The 23,304-nt window shown below is 44.1% G+C and overlaps 1 protein-coding gene across 12 annotated transcripts in view; it reads right to left on the bottom strand.

The window, feature by feature from the left end:
- The window catches only part of CPNE4 (copine 4), a 272,750-nt gene that overhangs the window by 5,643 nt on the left and 243,803 nt on the right, over positions 1-23,304 (bottom strand). For 7 of the 12 annotated variants that reach the window (XM_084858171.1, XM_084858170.1, XM_084858178.1 and 4 more), the window contains 5 exons: positions 21,142-21,275; positions 10,354-10,420; positions 8,350-8,401; positions 5,858-5,991; positions 4,670-4,906 (listed from right to left, as the gene is read on the bottom strand). In XM_084858171.1, the coding sequence (XP_084714297.1) occupies positions 4,670-4,906; positions 5,858-5,991; positions 8,350-8,401; positions 10,354-10,420; positions 21,142-21,275 (624 nt within the window). The remainder of the gene's footprint in view (positions 1-4,669; positions 4,907-5,857; positions 5,992-8,349; positions 8,402-10,353; positions 10,421-21,141; positions 21,276-23,304) is intronic. The other 5 variants (XM_084858175.1, XM_084858176.1, XM_084858173.1 and 2 more) reach the window with 1 other exon arrangement.

The following is a 23,304-nucleotide window of genomic DNA, read 5'->3' as shown; positions in this document are numbered from 1 at the left end:
TCCCTTGCTTTTCGCTTCCCTTCTTTCGTGAGCTACTTGTAAAGCCTCATCAGACAGCCACTTGGCTTTCTTGCATTTCTTTTTCTTTGGGATGGATTGAGTTGCTGCCTCCTGAACAATGTTACGGACCTCCGTCCATAGTTCCTCAGGCACTCTGTCTATCAGGTCTAATCCCTGAAATCTATTCCTCACCTCCACTGTATATTCATCAGGGATATGATTTAGGTCATACCTGAACGGTTTAGTGGTTTTCCCGACGTTCTTCAATTTAAGCCGAAATTTTGCAAGAAGCAGCTCATGATCTGAGCCACAGTCAGCTCCAGGTCTTGTTTTTACTGACTGTATGGAGCTTCTCCATCTTTGGCTGCAAAGGACATAATCAATCTGATTTCGATATTGACGATCTGGTGACGTCCATGTATAGAGTCGCCTCTTGTGCTGTTGGAAAAGAGTGTTTGCTATGATCAGCATGTTCTCTTGGCAAAACTCTATTAGCTTTTGTCCTGCTTCATTTTGTACACCAAGGCCATGCCTGCCTGTTATCCCGGTGATTTCTTGACTTCCTACTTTAGCATTCCAATCCCCTATGATGAAGAGGACATCTTTTTTTGGTGTTAGTTCTAGAAGGTGTTGTAGGTCTTCATAGAACCGATCAACCTCAGCTTCTTCGGCCTCAGTGGTTGGGGCATAGACTTGAATTACTGTGATGTTGAATGGTTTGCCTTGGATTCGTACTGAGATCATTCTATCATTTTTAAGATTGTACCCCAATACTGCTTTTCCCACCCTTTTGTTGACTATGAGTGCTACTCCATTTCTTCTAAGGGATTCTTGCCCACAATAGTAGATATGATGGTCACCTGAATTAAATTCGCCCATGCCTGTCCATTTTAGTTCGCTGATTCCCAAGATGTCGATGTTCAATCTTGCCATCTCATGTCTGACCACCTCCAGCTTACCTTGATTCATTGATCTGACATTCCAGGTTCCTAAACAATATTGTTCTTTACAGCATCGGATTTTCTTTTCACCACCAGACACATCCACAGCTGAGTGTCCTTTCGGGTTTGGCCCAGCCGCTTCACTCTTTCTGGCGCTACTTGGAAATACCCTCTGCTCTTCCCCAGTAGCATATTGGACACCTTCTGACCTGAGGGGCTCATCTTCCGGCGTCATCTCTTTTAGCCTTGTGATACGTTACATGGGGTTTTCTTGGCAAGAATACTGGAGTGGGTTGCCATTTCCTTCTCCAGTGGACCACATTTTGTCAGAACTCTCTGCCATGACCTGTCCGTCTTGGGTGGCCCTGCACGGCATAGCTTATGGCTTCACTGAGTTAGGCAAGCCCCTTCGCCACAACAAGGCAGTGATCCATGAAGGGGGGGAAGAAAGTTGCTCAGTGCCAAAACAACAAAGGCAGGAGATTAGGGCTTAAAGAGCTGAATTCTGTGTGTATAAAATAACTCTGTGGATGAAGTGCAGAGGGGACAATCCCCTCCGTGCTGCTCCTGCCCTGCATTGGATAGGCAGTCGCCTCTGAGTTCAGAGGTGGCCGCCTATCCTGATAGGTTTGCACCCTTAGTGACAGTTTAGAAAGCCCAGACAAGACGGAGGTACTGTTAGTGGGTGGTTCCTCCTAAAGAATCACGTTCGTAGTTTGAGGGTGCTCCTGGATCCAGAACTGTCACTTGAGGCACAGGTGAACTTAGTGGCACAGAGCACTTTTTATCAGCTTAGGCTGGTATACCAACTATGCCCTTATCTGGACAGAGATAGCCTAGCTACAGTTATCCATGCTCTGGTAACTTCTCATCTAGATTACTGCAATGCGTTATACGTGGGGCTGCCTTTGAAAATGGCCCGGAAACTTCAGCTGGTCCAAAATAGGGCAGCAAGATTGTTAACAGGGACTGGCCAGGAAGCTCATATTATGCCAGTACTTTTCCAGCAGCACCGGCTGCCATTCCATTTCCGGGCCCGATTCAAAGTGCTGGTATTAACATTCAAAGCCCTTAATGGCTTGGGGCCAGGTTATCTGAAGGAGCGCTTCCTCCCATATGTGCCTGCCTGGACCTTAAGATCATCCTCAGTGGCCCTTCTCCGTGAGCCCCTGCCAAAGAAAGTGAGGTGGGTGTAGGGATGGCGGAGAAATCCTCCCCGGATTCCAGTGAGGCCAGATTCTTTAGAATCCAGCCCCCCAGAGTCTGTGGCGGAATGGACTACCCCCCCGCCACTCCCCGAAATCCCCCTGGGATGGACCTTACCTGGCGGAGGCGGCTGCTCCGGGTCGTGTCATTGTCTTCCTTCTGTAGCCGGACTGCGGAATGAAATGGCGGCCGTCATAGCGGCCGCCATTTGCGTCCCTGCCCATGATTGGCTACGTTAATATTTACGTAGCCTATCATGGCAAAGAGCAGGGACGTAAATCGCACCCGCTACGCCATTTGCGTCCCTGTTCTTTGCAGTAATAGGCTACGTAACGATTTATGTAGCCTATTACTGCAAAGAACAGGAATGCAAATGGCATCCGCTATGTGGACGCCATTTTCATCCCAGTGTCCGGAGCCGGCCGGCAGCTCTGTGGACTCACTGCGGAGCGGAGCCAGCCAGGGCCGGCGAGGATTTCAGGGGGGAGGAACAGATCGCCTCCCCCCCACGGACTCCCGTGGACCAAAGGTAAGGGGGTTTCATACACCCCTAGGAGGGTGGCTACTAGGAGGAGAGCTTTTTCTGCTGTGGCATCCCGGCTGTGGAATGAGCTCCCTAGTAAAGTTTGCCTGGCACCTACATTGTATTCTTTCTGGCACCAGGTGAAGACTTTTTTATTTTCCCAGGCTTTCTAGACTTTTACCTTTCTAGACTTTTACCTTTGCTGTTTTAAATCTGTATTTTAAATTACTGTACTGCTGCTAGGTTTTATTCTGGTTGTATTGTCATACTGTGGTTTTAATGTTTGATATATTTTATATTGTTTATTGTGTGCTGTTTGATTTTAATTTTTGTGAACGGCCCAGAGAGCTTCAGCTATTGGGTGGTATAGAAATGAAATAAATAAAAACAATAAATAAATAAATAAATAAATAAATAAATGTTTTCTCTGGACAGCGTTCTGTCTAGGGATGTCAGAGAATTTCGCCACGAATCTCGGGGAGGCCGAATGCCAGTGAATTCGGTCCCCTGAAATTGGTGGCGAAACGGTCTGCCCGCCACCCCGGGACGGGACTTACCTTGGGTGAATCCTCCTGGCGGTGGCGACTCCGGTGGCGGTTTGGCGGCGGCCGGTCTTCTGACCGGCCGCCGCCGCCGCCATTTCCAGTAAAAAAACAACAAAAAAAAAAGTGATAGGCTACATAAAGATTTACGTAGCCTATCACGGCTAGATTTTTAAAAAATACCGTGATAGGCTACGTAAATGTTGACGTAGCCTCTCACGGCTGAGTAAAAAAAAAAAAAAAAAGCCGCGAGTACGCAAATGGCGGCGCCCATGGGCGCCGCCATTTTCATTCCTTATTTTGGCACGTCTAGTCTACGTAAACATTTACATAGACTACGGCGAAAATAAGAGGAATGCAAATAGCGTAGCATCTATGCTATTTGCGTTCCCCTTATTTTCGCCGTAGTCTACGTAAATGTTTACGTAGACTAGACGTGCCAAAATAAGGAATGCAAATGGCGGCGCCCATGGGCGCCGCCATTTGCATACGTGTGGTTTGTTTGTTTGTTTTTTACTCAGCCATGATAGGCTACGTAAACATTTATGTAGCCTATCACGGCTGACTGCAGGGATGGAAATGGCGGCGGCTATGGCCGCCGCCATTTGCGGCCCGGCCAGCCAGGATTCAGGGGTTGAGGGGCGGAGCGCCTCCCCCCCGGCCAGAATTTCAGGGGGGAGGGATGGAGTGCGTCCCCCCCAGCCAGAATTTCGGGAGTAGGGACGGAGCACCTCCCCCCCACCGCAAATCAAATTTCGTTCAAGGTAAGTGACTTTCGTACATCCCTAGTTCTGTCTGGCAGCACCTAGACAAGACAGCGACGGGCTCAGAGACTACCTTTGTCTTTCCAAGGTGGAACAAAAAGAGGGCCAGAATTCATCTCACTCTAACTGGGTTGGATCCAGACGGTCTGTTTGGGCATAACAACCCATGGTTTGTCCTTGGGTTAACTGCTGGGTTGTTTAGCCCCTAAACAACCCAGTGGCCGGAGTTTGCATGTCACGATGCACAAGCTACGAAGGAGCTGATTGTGGGCTTAACGCTAAAGTGAAAGAGGTGAATGTGCTACAGGGAAGTGCAGCTGTGTCCCCCCAACAACCCACTGGTTTTTAAACCAATGGATTGTTGTTACATGTGGTCTTAGTCATACTTAAAAGTAGACCCAATGAAATCAGTGGGATCTAGATTTACACTGGATCAACTGTGCTGGCAGAAGTAGACTTCCCTGGATCCTCTTTCTCATGGCAGCTCTTCCATGGGACCCTGTAGTTTTCAGTGGGTCTACTCTAAGTATAACTAAGTCTGGATCCAACCCACTGGCTGCTGCAGTCTGGTAGTTTAAAAGACCCTGCTCCCTTACCCATGAAAACAAAGTTTGAGCCTAATCAATTATACAATCCCTGGACTAAGAAATAACACCTTCCAAAAGAAAACACAAAAGCAAAAATTAATCTTACATGTTTGAAGTTTCTGAATGGCACAAACTGAACAATGTCACGGAGAACTGGCTCTCCCTTGGGAGATCTCAGGATCCCATCGTCACCGTCTAGCATCTGCATGTCACTAAAATCAGCGTTTCCAACTCCAACGATGATGACTGACATGGGTAGATGGGAGGCATGAACAATGGCTTCACGTGTGTCAGCCATGTCTGTGATGACACCGTCCGTCAGAATCAGCAAGATGAAGTATTGCTAGAGGGTTTGAAAAGGAAAATCAAAATCCATCTCCAGCAACCATTTGGCTAAAATAAAGGCATCAGCGATTCCCTGGCATTTCCCCACTGTGATGATTTTTATTGTGCTATTAATGAGGGTGGGAACAGGAAAATTAAACATACACTTATTGCTTACTAGACGTGGATACTGCAGTATGATTGGCTTTCTTCGGAAGAGTCGTGTAACCAGCCATATAGTCTTTTCTCCCACCTTACTCTCCTGAATATGCTTTAGGGGATGTCTGACCCCCCCCGCCCCCCCACCCCGAGGCAAGTAAGTAGCAGCAGACAATTTGAATGGCAATGGGGGATTCGCCTAAGGCACTGTGGTAGTTCTTGGGACTCAGTTTCCCAGTATATGACTTGGATAGCCAATCTAGTTGCTCTGTAAAGGTGACAGTTACAGCCCATGGCCCCATTCTAGCTAAAAAATACTCATGACTAAGTCCCATTGAAAGTAAAGGGACTGATTTAAATGAGACTGATTACTCTCAGATAAGTGTCTACAGAATGGCCTCATTACAGCTACCTCTGGATTGGGGCCAGCAATTGCAGTTGTATGAATGAGACTTAAAAACAATATAGTATTGATAGAATAAAGAGGTGCTGTTTCTGACTTACATACACAAAATCACACTATTTTACACCCACTGAATTGTGGAAAGGGCTGCCACACACACACACACACACACACACACACACACACACATTTTGTGGCTCTCCGCTGAAAACCACACAGTGAGAATGCACACTCCAAACATAGATTTAAAGAGTGGGGGAAAGGTAACTACACTTGGAGGGTAAGTACATAGGCATGGCTAAATTATATTAATGGGTAACAAAGCTGTGTTAGGTGTTCTTGGGGATGCCGCCAATGTGAAAATGTAAAGGAGGCCTAGTCTAGCTTGCAGTCTGCTGTGATCCTCACCGATGCCTCCTTAGTGTTGATTTCTTCTGATGCTGATTTAGCCACCTTCTGAATGATGGGAGCAATGTTTGTAGGCCCATAAAGCTGAAGCTTCGGGAGGCAATTCTGATATGCTTCAACTACTCCTTGAATTCCTTATATAATAAAAATAATAAGAAAATAGAATAACAGAATCACAGAAGTGGAAGGGGCCACTTAGGCCATTGAGTCCAACCCCCTGCTCAATGAAGAAATCCATTTTAAAGCATCTTTGACAGATGGCTGTCTAATATCTGCTTGAATACCTCCAGCGACAGTGAGCCCACCACCTCCCTAGGAGGTGGTTCCATTGTCTGACTGCTCTGACCATTAGGAGGTTTTTCCTGATGATCAAGCGAAATCTGCCTTCTTGCAACTTAGAATCATAGGGTTGGAAGGGGCCTACAAGACCATCGAGTCCAACCCCCTGTTCACTGCAGGAAGCCTGATTCCCTGGTGGTCTCCCATTCAAGTACTAACCAGGGCTGACCCTGCTTAGCTTCTGAGATCAGACGAGATCAGGCACATCCAACCCTTAAAGGAACACTTAAGGCTGTTATTTCATGTCCTACAGTCTTGGATGGTAGAGAGCAGGTTGCACCCCACTTCTGTGTGACAGCCCTTTAGGTACTTGAAAAGTGCTGTCATTCCCCCTCCCTCCCTCCCTTCTTCTCTTCTCAAGACCAAACATACCCAGATCCTTCCATTTTTCCTCATAGGACTTAGTTTCTAATCCCCTGATCATCTTTGTTGCCCTTCTCTGAACTCGTTTCAGTTTATGTGAATCCTTCTTAAAGTGTGGTATCCAGAACTGGACACAATATTCAAGGCGAGGTCTGACCAGGGCAGAGTAGAGTGGAACTATCACTTCCCGTGATTTTGAAGCTATACTTCTATTGATGCAATCTAAAATAGAATTGAAGTCAGCCATTAAGCAAATTATTGCGGGGGGGGGGGGGTGACACAGGACAATTCAGAAGTAAGAGATCATTGTTCTCTTACTAAGTAAGTTTTAAAGAAATGGTTCCTGCAATTTTACACACACACAAATGATCCACAATCCTGCCAATTTATTCTGCACAGCTGCAACTCTGAAGGGTTTGTTCAAAGCAGCTGTTCCCTGCTGACCTGACCTCTTTTAGATGTTATGTAATATATAATTCATGAGCTAGCTTCTCTCCTTGCCAGCAGCATTTAACTGTGCATTTTGCAGCTATTAACCATCCCGTATGATATTAACACACTTTGCAAATGCATTAGGTTTATATTCAGCCGAGGCTTTCAGTAATCATTTGGGCACTGGAAAATGTTCACACTTGGAGGCCTATAGACTTTAATTATGAGATTATGATAACTTGGTAGTATTTCTTTCTCTCTTCCTGCCCATAGTCAAACGTTTACTTTTGCTTGTAGTGAAGCAAAGCAGTTAGGAACAGGCTATGCCCTTTTCCAAAGACTGATCTTAATCAAGATATCTGGGCAAATCTAAAAAACAGAATTCCTTGGATCTTATACAGGACCAGCTCTACCATTAGGCAGAGTGAGGCAACCGCTTGAGGTGGCAGATGCTTGAGGGGGAAGGGCGGGGGCTGAGCCTCCACAGCCATTCCTCTATCGGAGGAAAGAGCTCTGTGTGCCACAGAACTTGCTCCACAGTCCCTAAACTAGTTTGCTAGTCTCTAGTGCTGTGGAGGACACTACCCTATTGCCAGTGCTGAAGTAAGAATCAGTTGCCAGTCCAGTCAGCTTCTGTACATGAAATGGGGGTGGTTGGGCACCATCTTGTCCTTTGCTGCAGACAGCCAAATGTCTTGGGCCAACCCTGCTCCCACGGAATGATTTGTCCACAGCTGAATTTCTCTGCTCATATAAAAGGTTTATATCCAACTTTTCCAGGGTGAAGCTGGCTTACAGCCAAGTCAAGTAAAAGAAGTACTACATAAGCCTTACAGCAAGGTAGGCCATTGGTCCATCTAGCTCAATGTGGACTACACCGACAGACAGTGACTTCTCCAGGGTTTTGGGCAGGGGTCTTTCCCAGCCTGACCTGAAGATGCAGGCATTGAATCTGGGATCTCCTGCATACAATATTCCACAGCTAATAGTTCTCTGTTGGTCTGTTAACTGAGTTTTAGCAATAAGTTATTTCCCCTTAACTAACTAGTAGACTGAAACAAAGATTTATAGCGCAATCCTATACATGTCTACTCAGAAGTAAGTCCCACTGAGTTCAATAGAGCTTACTCCCAGGTAACTGGGTATAGGATTTTAGCCTTAATAATGATGATAGGTTATCTTCTCTTTCCTTCTCTAGGAAGGAATCGAACAACTGTGCCTGTGCCTCATTCAGTCTCATAGCTCACATCAGTATTCCCAAGGAAGCTTAATTAACAGCCACAGCGAATTACATGGTGTACACCCAAATGTGTGTCATATTGGATGAGTCAGCCTGTTTGATGTGACAGGTCCGTTACCTGCGCATTCCGGGTTGTCTTCATTAAAGTTGATGGCAAAATCGTGAGAGACCTGTGGACCAGCCCCCGCCCCCCCAAAAATTAGATAAAATTTTAGTTCAGAAACGGGACTCATTGGTTTTCCAGTAGCAGATGGAGAGTTCAGACATGCTATCTTCATCCAAACAAGTACTAAGACATGTATTTTAAAGTACATGTTTATTTCTTTGCTTCACACTTGTGGAATTTGTATCATGTATCAGTGAAGAATATTTGCACACTGCTGAATCACTGGAGTTTATCTTCTACTGATAGGAGATAGCAAAATTAATGGTGGACAATATCACTGTGTTCACTGCATTGCCTGTCTGAGGCAAGATATTTCCGGTATATGTGTAACCTTGACTTCAGGGTATGTAACTAGGTTTAAGGTTTGTGCAGAACCTCAGGTCAGGGGATCAAATCTGGCACTCTGAGGTACAGCTGCACCAATTTAATTCCCAATGTGGTTCGACACTTGGTCTTTATCAAGGGAAAAACACTTGGAGATTCTTTTGGAGGATTCCCTGGTGCAGCTGTTCCTTTTTTGACTTTGGTTTCCAGCCTCATAGCTGTTTTTTCTGGTGTCCATTGGCACTGTTGCACTCTGAGGGTCCCAATCTGGCCCTTCAGGTTTCCCCAGAAGGCCACACCCCTTTTCCCCAAACACCCATTGGTGCTTTCCTGGATTTGTGAAGTTTTTTCCCCATTTTAAAAGGTTGAAATGCCTCTCCTAAGGTTTCGTAAGAGCTTTAAGTTACAATATGCTAGTATGTTTAGTATTTTGGCTCCGCCCCTTTTGCCTTTGGCCATGCCTACGACTGGGATGTGGTCCCTGAGAGCTTTTCCAAAATGGAATTTGGCCCTCAGACTGAAAGAGGTTCTGCACTCCTGGTGAAAATGTTTCTGGTCAAAATGTTTAGCCTTATTATTAAGTACTTAACAATAATAAGCAAGTATATACCTTTCTAGCTACATGTTTTACCAAGAGAAAAATGGATCAAATTTACCATTCAAATGACCATTTTGTCAGCTTTTTCAAAACGATGCATGTTTGACTGTCTGGAATCTTATCTGTTTCATCACTCATTCATTTCAAATTATGATAGGAAAGCACAACGTTTTCTCCTTGTAATTGGAAACAAGAATATCTTAATGGGCATATGTTGGCATTGGATATCATTGTTATTCTTTTTAGAAGATTGCTGCAAATGGCTGTGCTCATCCTGTGTTGTGTTTTTTCATTAAGTGTGAAGTGTAAGTGTAAAGACAAAACAATCTTATTGGCTACCATAAATCAAAGAGTCAGTCATTCGGCCCTATAAATAAAGTATGGGCCTCGTAAGTACACTGTTCTAAGCACAGACCACCAGTAGGGAGCTTTTCTAGTCTAGTGGTCACATAACTTATATTGTCCAATCAATCACACACACATGTATCTGCAACTTCCTTCCTTCTTACTTTATACAACCCCTTCTACCTTGGCCACTTTCTGGCCAGTTCCTGTACCCCATTCTCTTGAATCAAAAAGAATAGCTGCTTTAGTTCAAATGCATTTACACAAAAATATTCATTTCAGTAATAACATTAATTCCATCCTTTTGAAGCATTGACACCCAGCCTAAATATCAAAAGTGCTGTTTTCTAAAAATAAAATATGTCACAACAGGAGGAGAAATTGAGTGGCATGGGAACTCTGTAATACGGTAATATTATGTGAAGCGCCAAAGGGCTTCAGATTATCATCATTGGCACAAGATTGGTTTGGAACTCATAATTATGCATACAGAGATATGGTCTGAGCAGATTGCCTCAGAGTTGCAAGCATCTCAGGTAACTAAAATTGCTTCTGCTACTCATTCACCCCTCCTGCTGAGTTCTTCTTTCCCACCAGCTGCCCTTCCAAGTTCTACTCCCACTCATACATTCTCTCTTCAACAACCTATACATTGTGCTATATACACCAAGGGAATGAGGAAGATTCACCTGTACACCTACTTTATAGTCCGGAGGTATCCTGGCTCCAAAACCATAGACTGGGAACATTTTATCGCTGAAATCAAAACAAAGAACAGGGTTCACTTTTATGTCCCCCCCTCCACAACAATGCTTTGTTATACTAAGCCCATGTCATTGTTTCACAGAAACATAACCAGAGTTTTGTAAGCTCAAGCATGCCATTTGATCATCGCTATGCAAATGATCAAAGAAACCTGTCCCTTTATGCCCATGTTTAGTCTTCCCATGTTTATCGAAGGCCCCAAAGCACAGATATAATTAATTCTCACCTCTTTTCTCATTGTTATTTACATTTTTATATGCTTCCTATTCTGATTACTCCCTGTCATTCGGTATACCGATGTTCACATGTTGCTAAGACATGAGTCGTGTAAAATTTTACAGTTCTGACTTGGAGGTCTTCCTGTAACAAATGGCGCTGTAAGTGGCATCTAAGTAATGTGTTCAAGATCTGGATACTCATCATATGAATAGATGCATATGAAACTGCTTTAAACTGAATCAGACCACTGGTCAATCTAGCTCAGTATCGTCTCTCCTGAATGGCAGTGTCTCCCGGGTTCCAGATGGGTCTTTTCCAGCCCTGGAGAGGCTTCCTGGAAGAGAAGACTATGAACTAGTTCTGATGGCTATACGCTACCTCCAGTATCCGAGGCAGTATGCCTCTGTTGCTAGGGAACATGGGTGGGAGGGTGCTGTTGCACTCATGTCCTGCTTGTGGGTTTCCCGTGGGCAGCTGGTTGGCCACTGTGTGAACAGAATGCTGGACTAGATGGGCCCTGGGTCTGATCCAGCAGGGCTCTTCTTAGGTTCTTATGGCTGGGGATTGAACCTGGGACCTTCTGTGGGCAAGGCATATCACTGAGTTATGTCCCTTCCCTTGAATCATCTATGATTGAATCAATTTCTTGAATCTCAAATGCAATGTATGAAGCGGTAATAAAGACAACACAAGTGCATTAAGTCAAGATGTCTATTCTTAAGTGTTGTCTGGACTTGACCATTAACTTACTCAATATTTCTGTTTGCAATACTTGAATCCTTTCTTGTTATTAGTCATATGAAAGAACATAGCTAAGCTATAGATCTCTTTCCTTGCTTTCACTCCACTGAAAGTCAGCCAACTCCCTTAAGACAAGACAACGAAATAATTTGGACATAACCTAATTGCTAGCTCAACCATAATATCACCATAGTGATTATATAACTTACCAACAAAATGGAATGGTTGTTAATGCCATGGCAAGTAATTAATGGAATAAGCATATCTTCTGAATGCTTTAGGTATCCAGTCCATCCAATGTGTCTCAGGACAGGACAAGTGTTGGCCTGTTAGATTCCTTCTAACTGCGATATTCTGTTCAGGACTGATTGATGTGCAGCCTATGCATGTTTACTGTCAAATAAATCCCATTCTGTTTGATTTACTTTCAAGTAAGTGTGCACTGAAATGCAGCCACAGTACTTCCTGCAAGATAAATACTGGATTTGCAGGTGATGATGACAAGATGACGCAATAGCTTTCACTTCTTTTAGACCACTGGCATGAAGCTACATATGCCTGTAGCATGTAAATGCTACTTTTCCCCACTCAAGAGGCAATGGTTCCTGGGCAATGTATTTTCTGCAGGAACCGTGACAAATGCTCTGCTTTGTACTGCTGTGCTATAGCATATTGACAGCCAGTCTTGGAAATCAGGGCTAGCATCTTTTACACTGTAATGAGGCTTTTGAAAAATAAAACAAGGGGTGTCAAAAACAAAGTAGGTGGTGCAACTTTAATTTCATGCTAATTGCCTTCTCTTTCAATAAATGCTGATAGGAGGAGGGAAATCCTGTTTAATAATCAGGAATTGGTATGCAAAACATTCAAGAGACTAAGAACTCCAGAACAAAAAAAAAAGGATCAAAAGGATTGAAAACTCTGTTCTACCAAAGAGGAATCAGAACTGGATTTGGCCCTCCACCTTCTTTTTTTTAAGCACTTGAAGAATCAGCTAGAATAACTCAGGGGTACAGTCCTATCCACAATTACACATGTAGCTATGTGTGCAGAACTGTGTGTATACCCTTGGTGTACTCACTTGGAGAATAACACATGCAGGTAACAAAATCTCATTCTGCACCAAGCCTAGAAATATACATATGAAATAAGCAATATAACATATGCAGAAACTCTCTGGTACAGTTTGAAGCCTTCAGAACACAACACCTGATGTATACATGCTATAATAATAAACTGCATTTTAAAGAAGATCAAGGGCCTTGCTATTTTGTTAAACTCTAGCAAAAGTTGCTGGCCTTTTTTATCCTGTTATCTCCTAATTTCCTTTAATTTGTACTGAACTTGGCAACTGTGAACATACTATCAGTTCTGTTGCTGTGGATGATGCATTCCCGAAGCACAGCAGGCAGATGCATCCTTGGCTATCCAATTGCTTCCATTACTATGGAAGCTGTTATGGACGAATACCAACAAGTGATACAGCTACTGGTCAATACAATACTGTTGCCAGGAGAAGCTTGTGAGAAATTGAAAGAGAGAAGTACTTCCAGAGAGAAGTCAGGAAGATGGTTTTCTCACAAGTGGAACTTTCTTTGCCACTGAGTTGTATTCACTATTCCATAATGAAAACTCCAGATGGAGACATTATACTGGTACATGAGGCCCCCACTGGTGTCTCATTCATGGAGATAAGACTCTTGAATTTTATATCAGTCAAGTGCAACTTGCTACCACCAAGCCAAACTCAACCCACCCACCCCCCTCTGGGCCCTGAAAGATTTGAGTAAGATGAGATAATTGCTGTGTGGTGAGAGAGAGAGAGAGAGAGAGAGAGAGAGAGAGAGAATGTTGGTACAAGATTACATGATAAATGTTTAAAAAATAGAGATTAAAATATATGCACCCGCTTTAATTACTGCTCTCTCAGTTTTACTTCTTCTTCTTCTTTTTTACAAATTGCTCTTGAGGTGCCTTGGGGAAACGTAATCTGCTGACGATGAAGAAATGTGTGCTCATAATTGAGCTTTAAGTGCGTGGAGACAGAAAGTGCCAGTGTGCTACCTACAAGAGGAATAATTAATGAACATGGGGAATACACATGCTCTGAAGCTAACTCCTGAAAGGCATCTACTAATGAATTAACTGACAAAACTGGATCTAAATACTATACCCATAAATCTCCCCGATTAACATTAAAAGAAGCTGCTCTGGCAAAAGCAAAAAAAAAGAAGAAGCAACAACTGCAAACCAACCAACTCTCCCCAATTCCACTAAATCGATTCTCAGATAGGCTGATCATAAGGATGCAGTAAACATGTATTTAAAGATAAGCATCAAATCTAAGAATGAGGGAGGGACAAAGATAGGAAGCTGCCCTAGCAGCCACATCCACATACAACGGTAAGCCAGAAATCTGGAGAACCCTGGCTTAGCACTGTGTGCTGGTATACACAGGCGGATCGCACCCACTTAGCTCCTTCCGCCAGTGGAAGCAGCTAAACCAGAGGTGTACAACAGGGCCGGCCCTACCGTTAGGCAAAGTGAAGGGGTCACTTCCGGTGGCAGATGCTGGGAGGTGGCAGCAAGATATTGGAAAAGAAACCTGTGTGCCATGTGGCCTGCTCTGTGCGCCCCCCCCCCCAATTAGCCCGCTATCTTCTGGTGCAGTGGAGGTGCTGTCCCATGACCAATATTGAAGACAAATCATCAGCCAGTCTGGTCAGATCTTGTGCATGGAATGGGAGGGGCGACTATATCATTCTTCACCTCAGGTAGCAAAATGTCTTGGGCCAGCCCTGGTGTACAACCTCAGGCCCAGGGACCACAGGTGACCCTCAAGACCTTAACTGCAGCCCACAGATGCTCTGACCCCCTCCACCACTGCCAAAGTCCCCTCATTCATCAGTTTCCCCCGACTGTATCATTGCTACCTATGATATAGATTGCTCTTTCCAGGAAAGAAAGAGCGATCTGCATGAGCATCTTTGAGGAAAGGAGCAATCTCTATCAGGATCACTGGGGGAGGGAGTGGAGATCCTCATAGTGTTTGCTCTTTTCCCGCTGCTGCTACCAGTGACGAAAGAGTGTTCTATATCGGGATTGTTGGGATGCGCGTGTGGCCACTGACCCCTGTATCAGCATCACATGCGGCCTTCAGGGCCTAAACATTTGTGCACCCCTAAGCTAAACTAACCAGGCAGTGAAAGTGTAGCATGTCATCTGAACTGGAGCTTCTGTCTTGTTGCACCTTTTACAGGCCAGAATTGTAAACCAGGAATTGTTCTTGGTTATGATTCCTGGTGTGTTTGGGAGTGACAAGCCAGGAGCCCCAGTCTGGATGATGTACTAAGCTTTCAGTTCCTCGTAGGGATGGCGGAGAATTCCACCACGGATTTCAGTGAGGCCGAATTCACTGGCATTCGGCCCCCTGAAATCCGTGGTGGAACGGCCTGCCCCCCCGCCTCCCCGTGGATTCCCCCCGGGACAAGACTTACCTGGGGCAGATGTTCCGGACGGTGGCAGCTGCAGCGGCGGCAGCGGCTGGTGTTTCGACTGGCTGCTGCGGCTGCCATTTGCATTCTGGTCTTTGCCAGGATAGGTTACGTAAGTCTTTCTGTAGCCTATCACGGCAAGCCAATCAAAAAACAACAACAACAGCGGCGTACGCAAATGGCGGCCGCTACGGCGGCCGCCATTTGCGTTCCTTATTTTTTGCCGTTTTAGTCTATGTAAATATTTACGTAGACTATTACGGCGAAAAAAAGGGGAACGCAAATAGCGTAGTGGGCGCTATTTGCGCTCCTTTTTTATTCGCCATTTTAGCCTACGTAAATAGCCCACTACACTATTTGCGTTCCCATTTTTTTTCGCCGTAATAATCTACGTAAATATTTACGTAGACTAAAACGGCGAAAAATAAGGAACGCATATGGTGGCCGCTGTAGCCGCCGCCATTTGCGTACGCTGGTTTTTGTTTTTTTTAACCCAGCCGTGATAGGCTACGTAAAGACTTACGTAGCCTATCACGGCTCCCTGGCTGGACGCAAATGGCGGCTGCTACAGCAGCCGCCATTTGCGTCCACACCAGCCAGTCCACAGCCAGAAATCCGGCTGCGGATGGCCCTGGCTGGCTGCTCTGCAGAGCCGCCGCGGAGCAGAGTCAGCCGTCAAGGATTCCGGGGGGGAGGACCGGATCGCCTCCCTCCCTGTCGAGGATTCTGGCGGGAGGGATGGAGCTTCTCCCCCCCCCATGAACACAATCCGTGAAAAGGTAAGTGACTTTCATACATCCCTAGTTCCTAGTTAGTTAATTCAGTTGCTCCCACTGGCAGGAGAAGCCAAGCAGGAACGAACAGACGGCCAATGCACAGCTTGTGAATGATAAGCCAGGATTCCCTGGAATTCTGGCTTATTGTTGGGTGCAAATGAGACTACTTAGTCAGACCATTGGTGCATCTAGCTCAGTATTGTCTACACTGTAATGCATGGTGCATGCTTTATCACTGAGCCACAACCCTTTCCCTTGAATGACTTCGCTAAAGAACACCCAAGTCAACTGGCACAATCAGAAAGAGGAGGCCAGAACTTTGAGCTTCCTCACTAGATATTAAGTACATTAGGAGCCTGAGGGTATAAGAAATGGCAAGTTATGTTGAATCAGTGTATAAACCTCAGCCCTCATCTCCTCTCTTCCAGGTAAAGGCCTCCTCTTGCCCCCAGTGCCCTGAATTGCTGCTTCAGTGCTACCATTATTGGCACAGCAGCATGAATCCTAGCTGCTTTGGGGTTGCTGTGTGCAGAAGGAGGCTTTAGCCTCACCTGCCCCAAGTGGCCCTGAATAGAGTCACTGCTTTGGTGCCACCATTATCAGTGGGGAAGCAGTGATCCCAGCTTATTCAAGGTTGCTGAGGGAGTTTAGGGGGGTTAAAGCCTCCCTCTGCAACCCCGGTTGGGGTCGCTGTCTGGATGCTGCCATTAGTAATGCCAGAACAGTGGCCTTTTCCCTGCAGCCCAGCTGAGCTGCAGGGGAAAATGGGCAGGGTCCCCCCAGGCTGCACAGAGAACAGCTGGGGGCCGCATGCTGCCTGTGGGCCACAGGTTGCCCACCCCTGCTCCACCCCTTCATCACCCAGCACACAGTTCACCCTGTCCCACGACACAAAAAAGAGCATCTGCATTTAAAACTGAACATTTGATGCTTGTTTCTTCGCTTGGCTCAGTAGAAGATTACAGCGATATGATCAACAATTATATTTGCTGGTATCGCCATAAGGTAAAGAATATCAAGAATACAGCGGTCAATTCAAAACCTGCACATCTTTTGTGATGCTTGCTCCTACGGCTTTCGTTTTCGCCTGCGTTAGCATGTGTAGTGCAAAATAAAATAAATAACATGGGATGTAGCTACTTCTTTACAACTGGGATGGTTCGAGGCTGGAATTTTCCCTGTAACAGGGTGGGCCTGGTTAAAATCGAGACAGTCTGAGAGTAAGTTCCAGTACCAATGTGAGGCCAGTATTGTGTCCGCCTGCTGCTGCTGCACTCTTAACGTCCAGAGCTACGAGCTGAGATCAGCACAATGTATCAGAGGGCCAGGATGCAACGCCAGATCTACACCTTGAGTCATGTCATTACGATCCCATCATGGTAACACTATATCCCTCTTGCACATTTATACCCTGTAGGACACACAGTGGCATTTGTTGCGGCATTTTGGATAATGTGGAGTAAAAAGCAGGAAATAACACTACGCTGGTGGCATACTGAATGTGTGATTTTGCCCCAAGAGTTATCAGTGCATTTCAATACTGCTATAAAACAGCCATGTAGGTCTAGCAGTCTCAGGAGGTCATTCAAATTCACAAATGAAGATGATTTCCTATAATACCCTGCTAGTATTTAGCTGCTCTTTTTTATTTCTAAGATTGTGCAATACATGGCTTAACCTATTGCATGCCAGCTCTCATGCCTTTGGAAGGTTTGTGATATTCCACGCCATTTATCCCTAACATTGTGCAATTTGAGAAGGAAAAAGAATCTCTCTTCTCATACCATTTCAGTGCTCCGTATTTAACTGCTGCTATTTTTAAATGTCTCATTTTATTTTGCTGCTTGATTTTATATTATAATTTATTTGATTTATATCCTCATTCTTCCTCACAAGGAGTCCAGGGCCGCTAACAACCCATATAACATACAACATATAAACACCACTAAAATAATAACTCTAAAATTATAAACATAATAAAATACTAAAACAAGATAAAATATGTGCCTATATGTATACTGTTTTATACTGTTGATACTGTTGTAATTGTTGCTGGTATAATCCATTTTGATTGTGGATTTACTAGACTGCAGTTATCTTATAATGAATTCTGTGTTTCTAATACGTTGTAAGCAGACTGGGGGCAAGGGGGGCTAGCCCTGAAAGGCAGCATATAAAGATCCATTTTGCAAGTAATGGTGACAAATGTGGGTTAATGAATTAACCCATGATTTGCTGTGGTATGTGCTGGGCACATGCTGCTTCCATTTTGCATATGTAACAATTTTGCATATGCAATCATGGTTTAAACAACCCACAGTTAATCTACAAATTAGTTGTTAGGTTAACTGTGGGTTGTTTAACCCATGATTAACCTATAGGGCTGGTTTGTATGACACAGCCAGCTCATTGTGGGTTATTTAACCATGGTTTGCTGTGGCACATTCTAGGTGTGTGCGGCTGCCATTTTGATTGCACAGCCCTTGACTGGCCTGTTTGGGGGTTGTACTGTGTTATCCAAACCCAGTCATCATGGGTTATTCAAGAGTTAAACATCCCTCACTTAACTCCTAATATAAATTGTAGGTTAAGCAAGGGCTGTTTAACTCTCGAATAACACAGGAGGACCAGGTTTGGATGACATGGCACAACCCCCAAATGGGCCAACCGGAGGCTGCACAATCAAAATGGCTGCGGGACACAATGAACCAGCTGTGTCATGTGAACTGCATCATAGTGTTCGTGTTTGGACAACACAAAGCAAGCTCCAATCAGCCTGATCGGAGGTTGCGTATGCAAAATGGCAGCGGCTACAATTTGCCACCAGTACGTGCAAATGGGCCCCAATTTTGAAATAAAAACAAAACAAAAAAACAAATTAAATAAGCACTGAATTAAAACAGAATGAATAATTTCCCTCTCTGTATAATAAATTATAATATGCAGTGCAAGCCTATATGTTGTCTACTCAGGTGAAGGCCCCACTGAGTTCAGTGGGACCTAGTTAATTGGGAGTATACAGCACTGCAGCCTTATTTTTCTCCAGACACCAGAGGAAAAGGAAGGGAACTAAAAAGACCAATCAAAACATATATAACTTTTTATGATAAAGTTTGCTATTAGGTCATACAAATGATGCTATTGCCAAATCGCTAAAATTTATATATAATAATTATCATACTTAGGGCCACATATTAAATGTACCATTTTCATTCATGTTTTATTTAACATCCTTGCACGAATTTGCTAAACTGAGGACACTGATTAAATCTGCAATTCTAGGCACTTATCTTGGAGAAAGTCCTATTGAGCTCAGTGGAAGTTACTTCTGAGGAGACCTACATAGGATTGCTCTACAAGTCTTTTATTCCAGCTATTTCATAGACATTCCAAAACAAATAAATGTTACGACTACTAATGAATTATACTACTACTACTGAAGAGTCACAGCCATTGTTTTTTTTCTTATCCATAAATTAGTAAACTATTTCGAGTAAGGGGTGAGGCAGCAGCGGCAGGCAAGGTTGTTCGTTGTAGCTTGAAATCTAAGACAACATGACAAGTTGCAAATGACGGGAAACAGTGATTCCTGGGAAAATGCATAGTCATGAGGGTACAGGAAACTTCATTAAATTATTGTGAATGTTCCCAGGATGCATTGTGCTCCCCTCCCCCTTGGAAGCATTGTTCTTTGTTTCTTGCGTAGTAGACCAGAGAACTTTTCTATGGACTGAAAAAGCAATTCCTACAAACATAATGAGAAATGGTGCCATATGATTTTGTGGACATAGGAGGGATGAAGGTGCTGAGCAGTAATCAAGTTTTATCCAGCCCTTTGCTGGCACACACATAATCACTGGTTCTCTAAGGATTTAATTCCAGTTTGCAGAAGTTCCATTTGCACTACTCTAGCAGCGTTCCGCTCAACTCCTTCACTTGCCTTTGAAAGGAGCTTTCATTACCATGCAAACAGCCGTCCTTTGAAGCAGCCTAATTACTGCCCCCTGTAGTGTAATACATGGAAGACAACAGTAAACTCCTCAAGAATGATCCAGAAGCATAATTAGCATCAGGCTGACAAGGCACTCACTGTCAATTTCATAACTGACATTCCTGTCTGATAAGTATGTTCATAGTTCACATATGATGGACACCTAACTGCATATTTCAGCAGCACGTCGGAAATAACACTTCTTCACAATAAAGAGATGCCCACATACAAGCTGTGAGACTAATCAAGGAATGCAGAAGAACCCAATTAATATAAGGCCCAAATCAATGAGATTTGGCTATAGGTATTGCTAGTCAGGCTGTGGAAAGAATACATTTGACAAAAACACTTGATATAAGCAGAACAGAATACTTAGAAGATCATTAGATGATCACTTTACCATTGGTCAAAGACTGACTAGACCAGCCTTCCCCAACCTGGTGTTGTCTAGATATGTTGGTCTGCAACTCCCATAATTCCCTGCCAGCATGGCCAACTCCCATAATTCCCAGTCAGCATGGCCAATTGTTGCAATCCAACGTATCTGGAGGGCACCAGGTTGGGGAAGGCTGAACTAGATAATGTGGGCATTTCTTTATTTCTTTATCATACTTATATACTGCTTAATATAATAAAATCCCTAAGCGGTTTAACAGAGAAATGGGGTTGGATCCAGATTTAAGATATATTTAGATATGGTAAACAGTATATAAATTGAAAAAAAAAAAAAAGCTTAAATAAATTGACAGTGGATCAACTGTGCTAAAGGAAGTGGAGTTCTCTGCCCCCTCCTTCCCATGGCAGCCCTTCCATCCCCCTGAAAATGCTACCCAGAGAGTCCAGGGACCCTGCTGAATGGAGTGAGTTGTGGTGTGTGGGGGCATGGGGGATCCCCCAAAACTGGGCAGAGGAACCTTCTGTGACTAGACCCCTTCTTCTTGTGGAAGACAGATCCTGGATCCAACCCATGAATTGCAACAAAGACATACTTGGGCCAGGACTGAAAGAGCAATTTTGAGCACACACAGTTTCCCCAATTAAGACCACAAGGTTCCCAGTTTAAACCCAGAAGTGACAATATTGTGCATAGCCACTAAACATAAATGCATGTGATGGCTGGTTATGTTTAATGCTTTATGTTTAAATGGTCAGTGTGACAATGGGAGGAGTGGTGGCTGGTTGGAGATATGAATACACTAGACATATCAATGCAATGGCTGATAGTGGGGTGGATTAGAATCTGGATGTATGAAACCAGTTTCTTGAGCAGGTCCAGGAATTTGCTATCAAGTCCTCAAAAGGCTCTATTTAGGCTTATTTGAGTATTACTAAAAGCTTTGTATGCAACCCAGTTATGCTAGAACTCTTGGAGGTTTTCCCTGCAGCAGACACAGTATCGTGCTAAAGCTATCAGCATATAACCACCGGTGTTATCATATGATTTGACTGCCATCTAGCAATGACTCTGAAGCAAATGTGATTGTCTTTCACCTGTCGTAGTCTTGGCAGATCTCCCCAACAGCTACCAGAGCCTTCAAGTATTCATTTGGCTGATAGGGGTGGATGTAGTGGAGTGAACAGCTGTTCCGGGGATCACCATTCGAGGCAGTAAAATCTATAGCTACCTGGAAAAGAAAGGAGAGAAGAACAAATTACGTTATGTGGCCTTTCTGCTGTATGCCTCCCTCTTCACAAGAATAGTGATAAGCACCGGAAGTTGAGAGGATGAACCAAGAGAGTTGGTTGTACAATGCAGCTATTTGTGTTGTGCTCCAAAACCAACTTGGTGCCTCACAGTGTGCAGCACATCGTAAGGCTTATATGATATACGCAAAACGTTGGTATCTGATATTATATAACAGCAGACATGCAACTATGATTTAGAATCTATGATTTACCATTAGTTGTTACACTCGCCTTCCAATATAAACCATACTGCCAGGTCAGGTTATAAATCAATAAAAAACAAAACCAATAACAATAAAACTTCTACAGCATACTGTAAAAATAGCAATATTTAAAAGTGACATTTTATATATTTGTGCCCTGTCTTTCCAGCAGAAGTGCCCAAGGTGGGGTGAGGTGGAGAGCAAGAAATAATGCAACTCACAATAAAACCTAAAGGTAATAACAAAATAATAAAAATGTAAGAGTGGTGGCAGCTCAAAACACAATTTTGGGTCTCTGTAGGCCAAAGAGCAAGACCTTCATAACCATGCTGCCTTCATTCAGCATGAATGGACATTGCGGTTCATTCATCCTCACTAGAATTCTCTGAGATATGCCTAGGGGAGCCACTGAAGCATCACCAAAAAAGAAATGCATCACAAAAACAGAGGAAATGCATCACCAAAAAAGAGGACAACAGAGGACACACATTGGTATAAAATCTGCATATGCTAATTTATATAGAGAGCTGCAAATTTAGAAATAATTACTATAATGGAAATAGTAACCATATTAATGAAGACTGTGACCAGGTGACCTGTGTGACTCACTCAGTCTGCTGCCCAGGGGCTGTTGATGGGCAGCTTCAAGGCCCCTGCTCTCCTTCCTTAGGCTTCCTTATCTTTAAACCAGGCTTAGTCTGGACAGCCCTTCAAATAGAGAACACCTTCAAATAGAGGACTTTCCTCTGTGAAGTAGGACACATGGCCACCCTAATTTTAGTCACTATTTTATCTGAACAGTGGAGAACTAGCATATGGCTTGGTTTGTTTGCCTGTGGAATGGTATAGTCTGAACAGCCCTTCGATAGACAAATCAAGGGAGAAAGGAGAGTGACTGATGTGTGTGCATGTGTGCATGCGTGTGTGAGTGAGTCAGGGGGGCGGTAACACTTGATGGGCTTTGTGGTCTTTCCTCTTCTAAAACCCTTTCCAGCCGTCCAGTGCATCCACAGCCGAGTTGAGGGCACAACCTCAGGCTCAACTAAGTTCTACTTCAAAATTAAAGGCGGGCAGGATTGACTTTGTTTTCCACTAGAATCCTGAGGTCCACCAACAGGAGCCATGTGCAAAACAGTGTCTCACTGTCTCAGGAAGGCAGATACTGAATTGTGGGAGGAGGTGTCTCTGAGCACATGCTCAGCCCAGGAATTTATTTCCATTATCAAAACTGGAGCCTTCACACAAGTCTTTGCACACACAAATCCGATTTCCCACCCCACCCCCAAGCTTTCTTGGTTTCAGCGGCCTAATCTAGGAGGGGAAAAGGCCATTTATTTTTGCTATTGTTAAACCATTGGAAGCTGGAAATACAGTGGCCACTCAGGCATTGCCAAAAGAGAGGATGCAGATTTGCATAACATTTGCATATGCTGATTTATATGCAAATTTGGGGAGCTTATATAGACTTACAATACATCTGATTCTAGTGGGGAAGACTGAGACCAAATTAACTCTTCTTTTGGTTCTTTATTTTTAAAGAGGCTTTGGACTAGGCAACCCTTCAAATACAGGACACCTTCAAACACAGGACTGGCCTCTGTAAAATAGGAGACATGTCACGCTAGTTGGAAATAATTGCTGATCTATTGAAAATTACCCAGAGATCTACCAGTAGTTCCCAATCTACTTTCTGACCACCCCTGCTGTATTTGTTTCCGGGTTCCTAAAACTAGAATTATGGGGGAAAGGGTAGGCGATCCTTTAA

Source organism: Heloderma suspectum, chromosome 5 (genome assembly GCF_057233095.1).
Source record: "Heloderma suspectum isolate Gila_16-S chromosome 5, 16-S_ref, whole genome shotgun sequence".
Lineage (NCBI taxonomy): Eukaryota > Metazoa > Chordata > Lepidosauria > Squamata > Helodermatidae > Heloderma > Heloderma suspectum.
The sequence above is the reverse complement of the archived record's forward strand: the minus strand, read 5'-3'. Positions and strand labels throughout refer to the sequence as shown.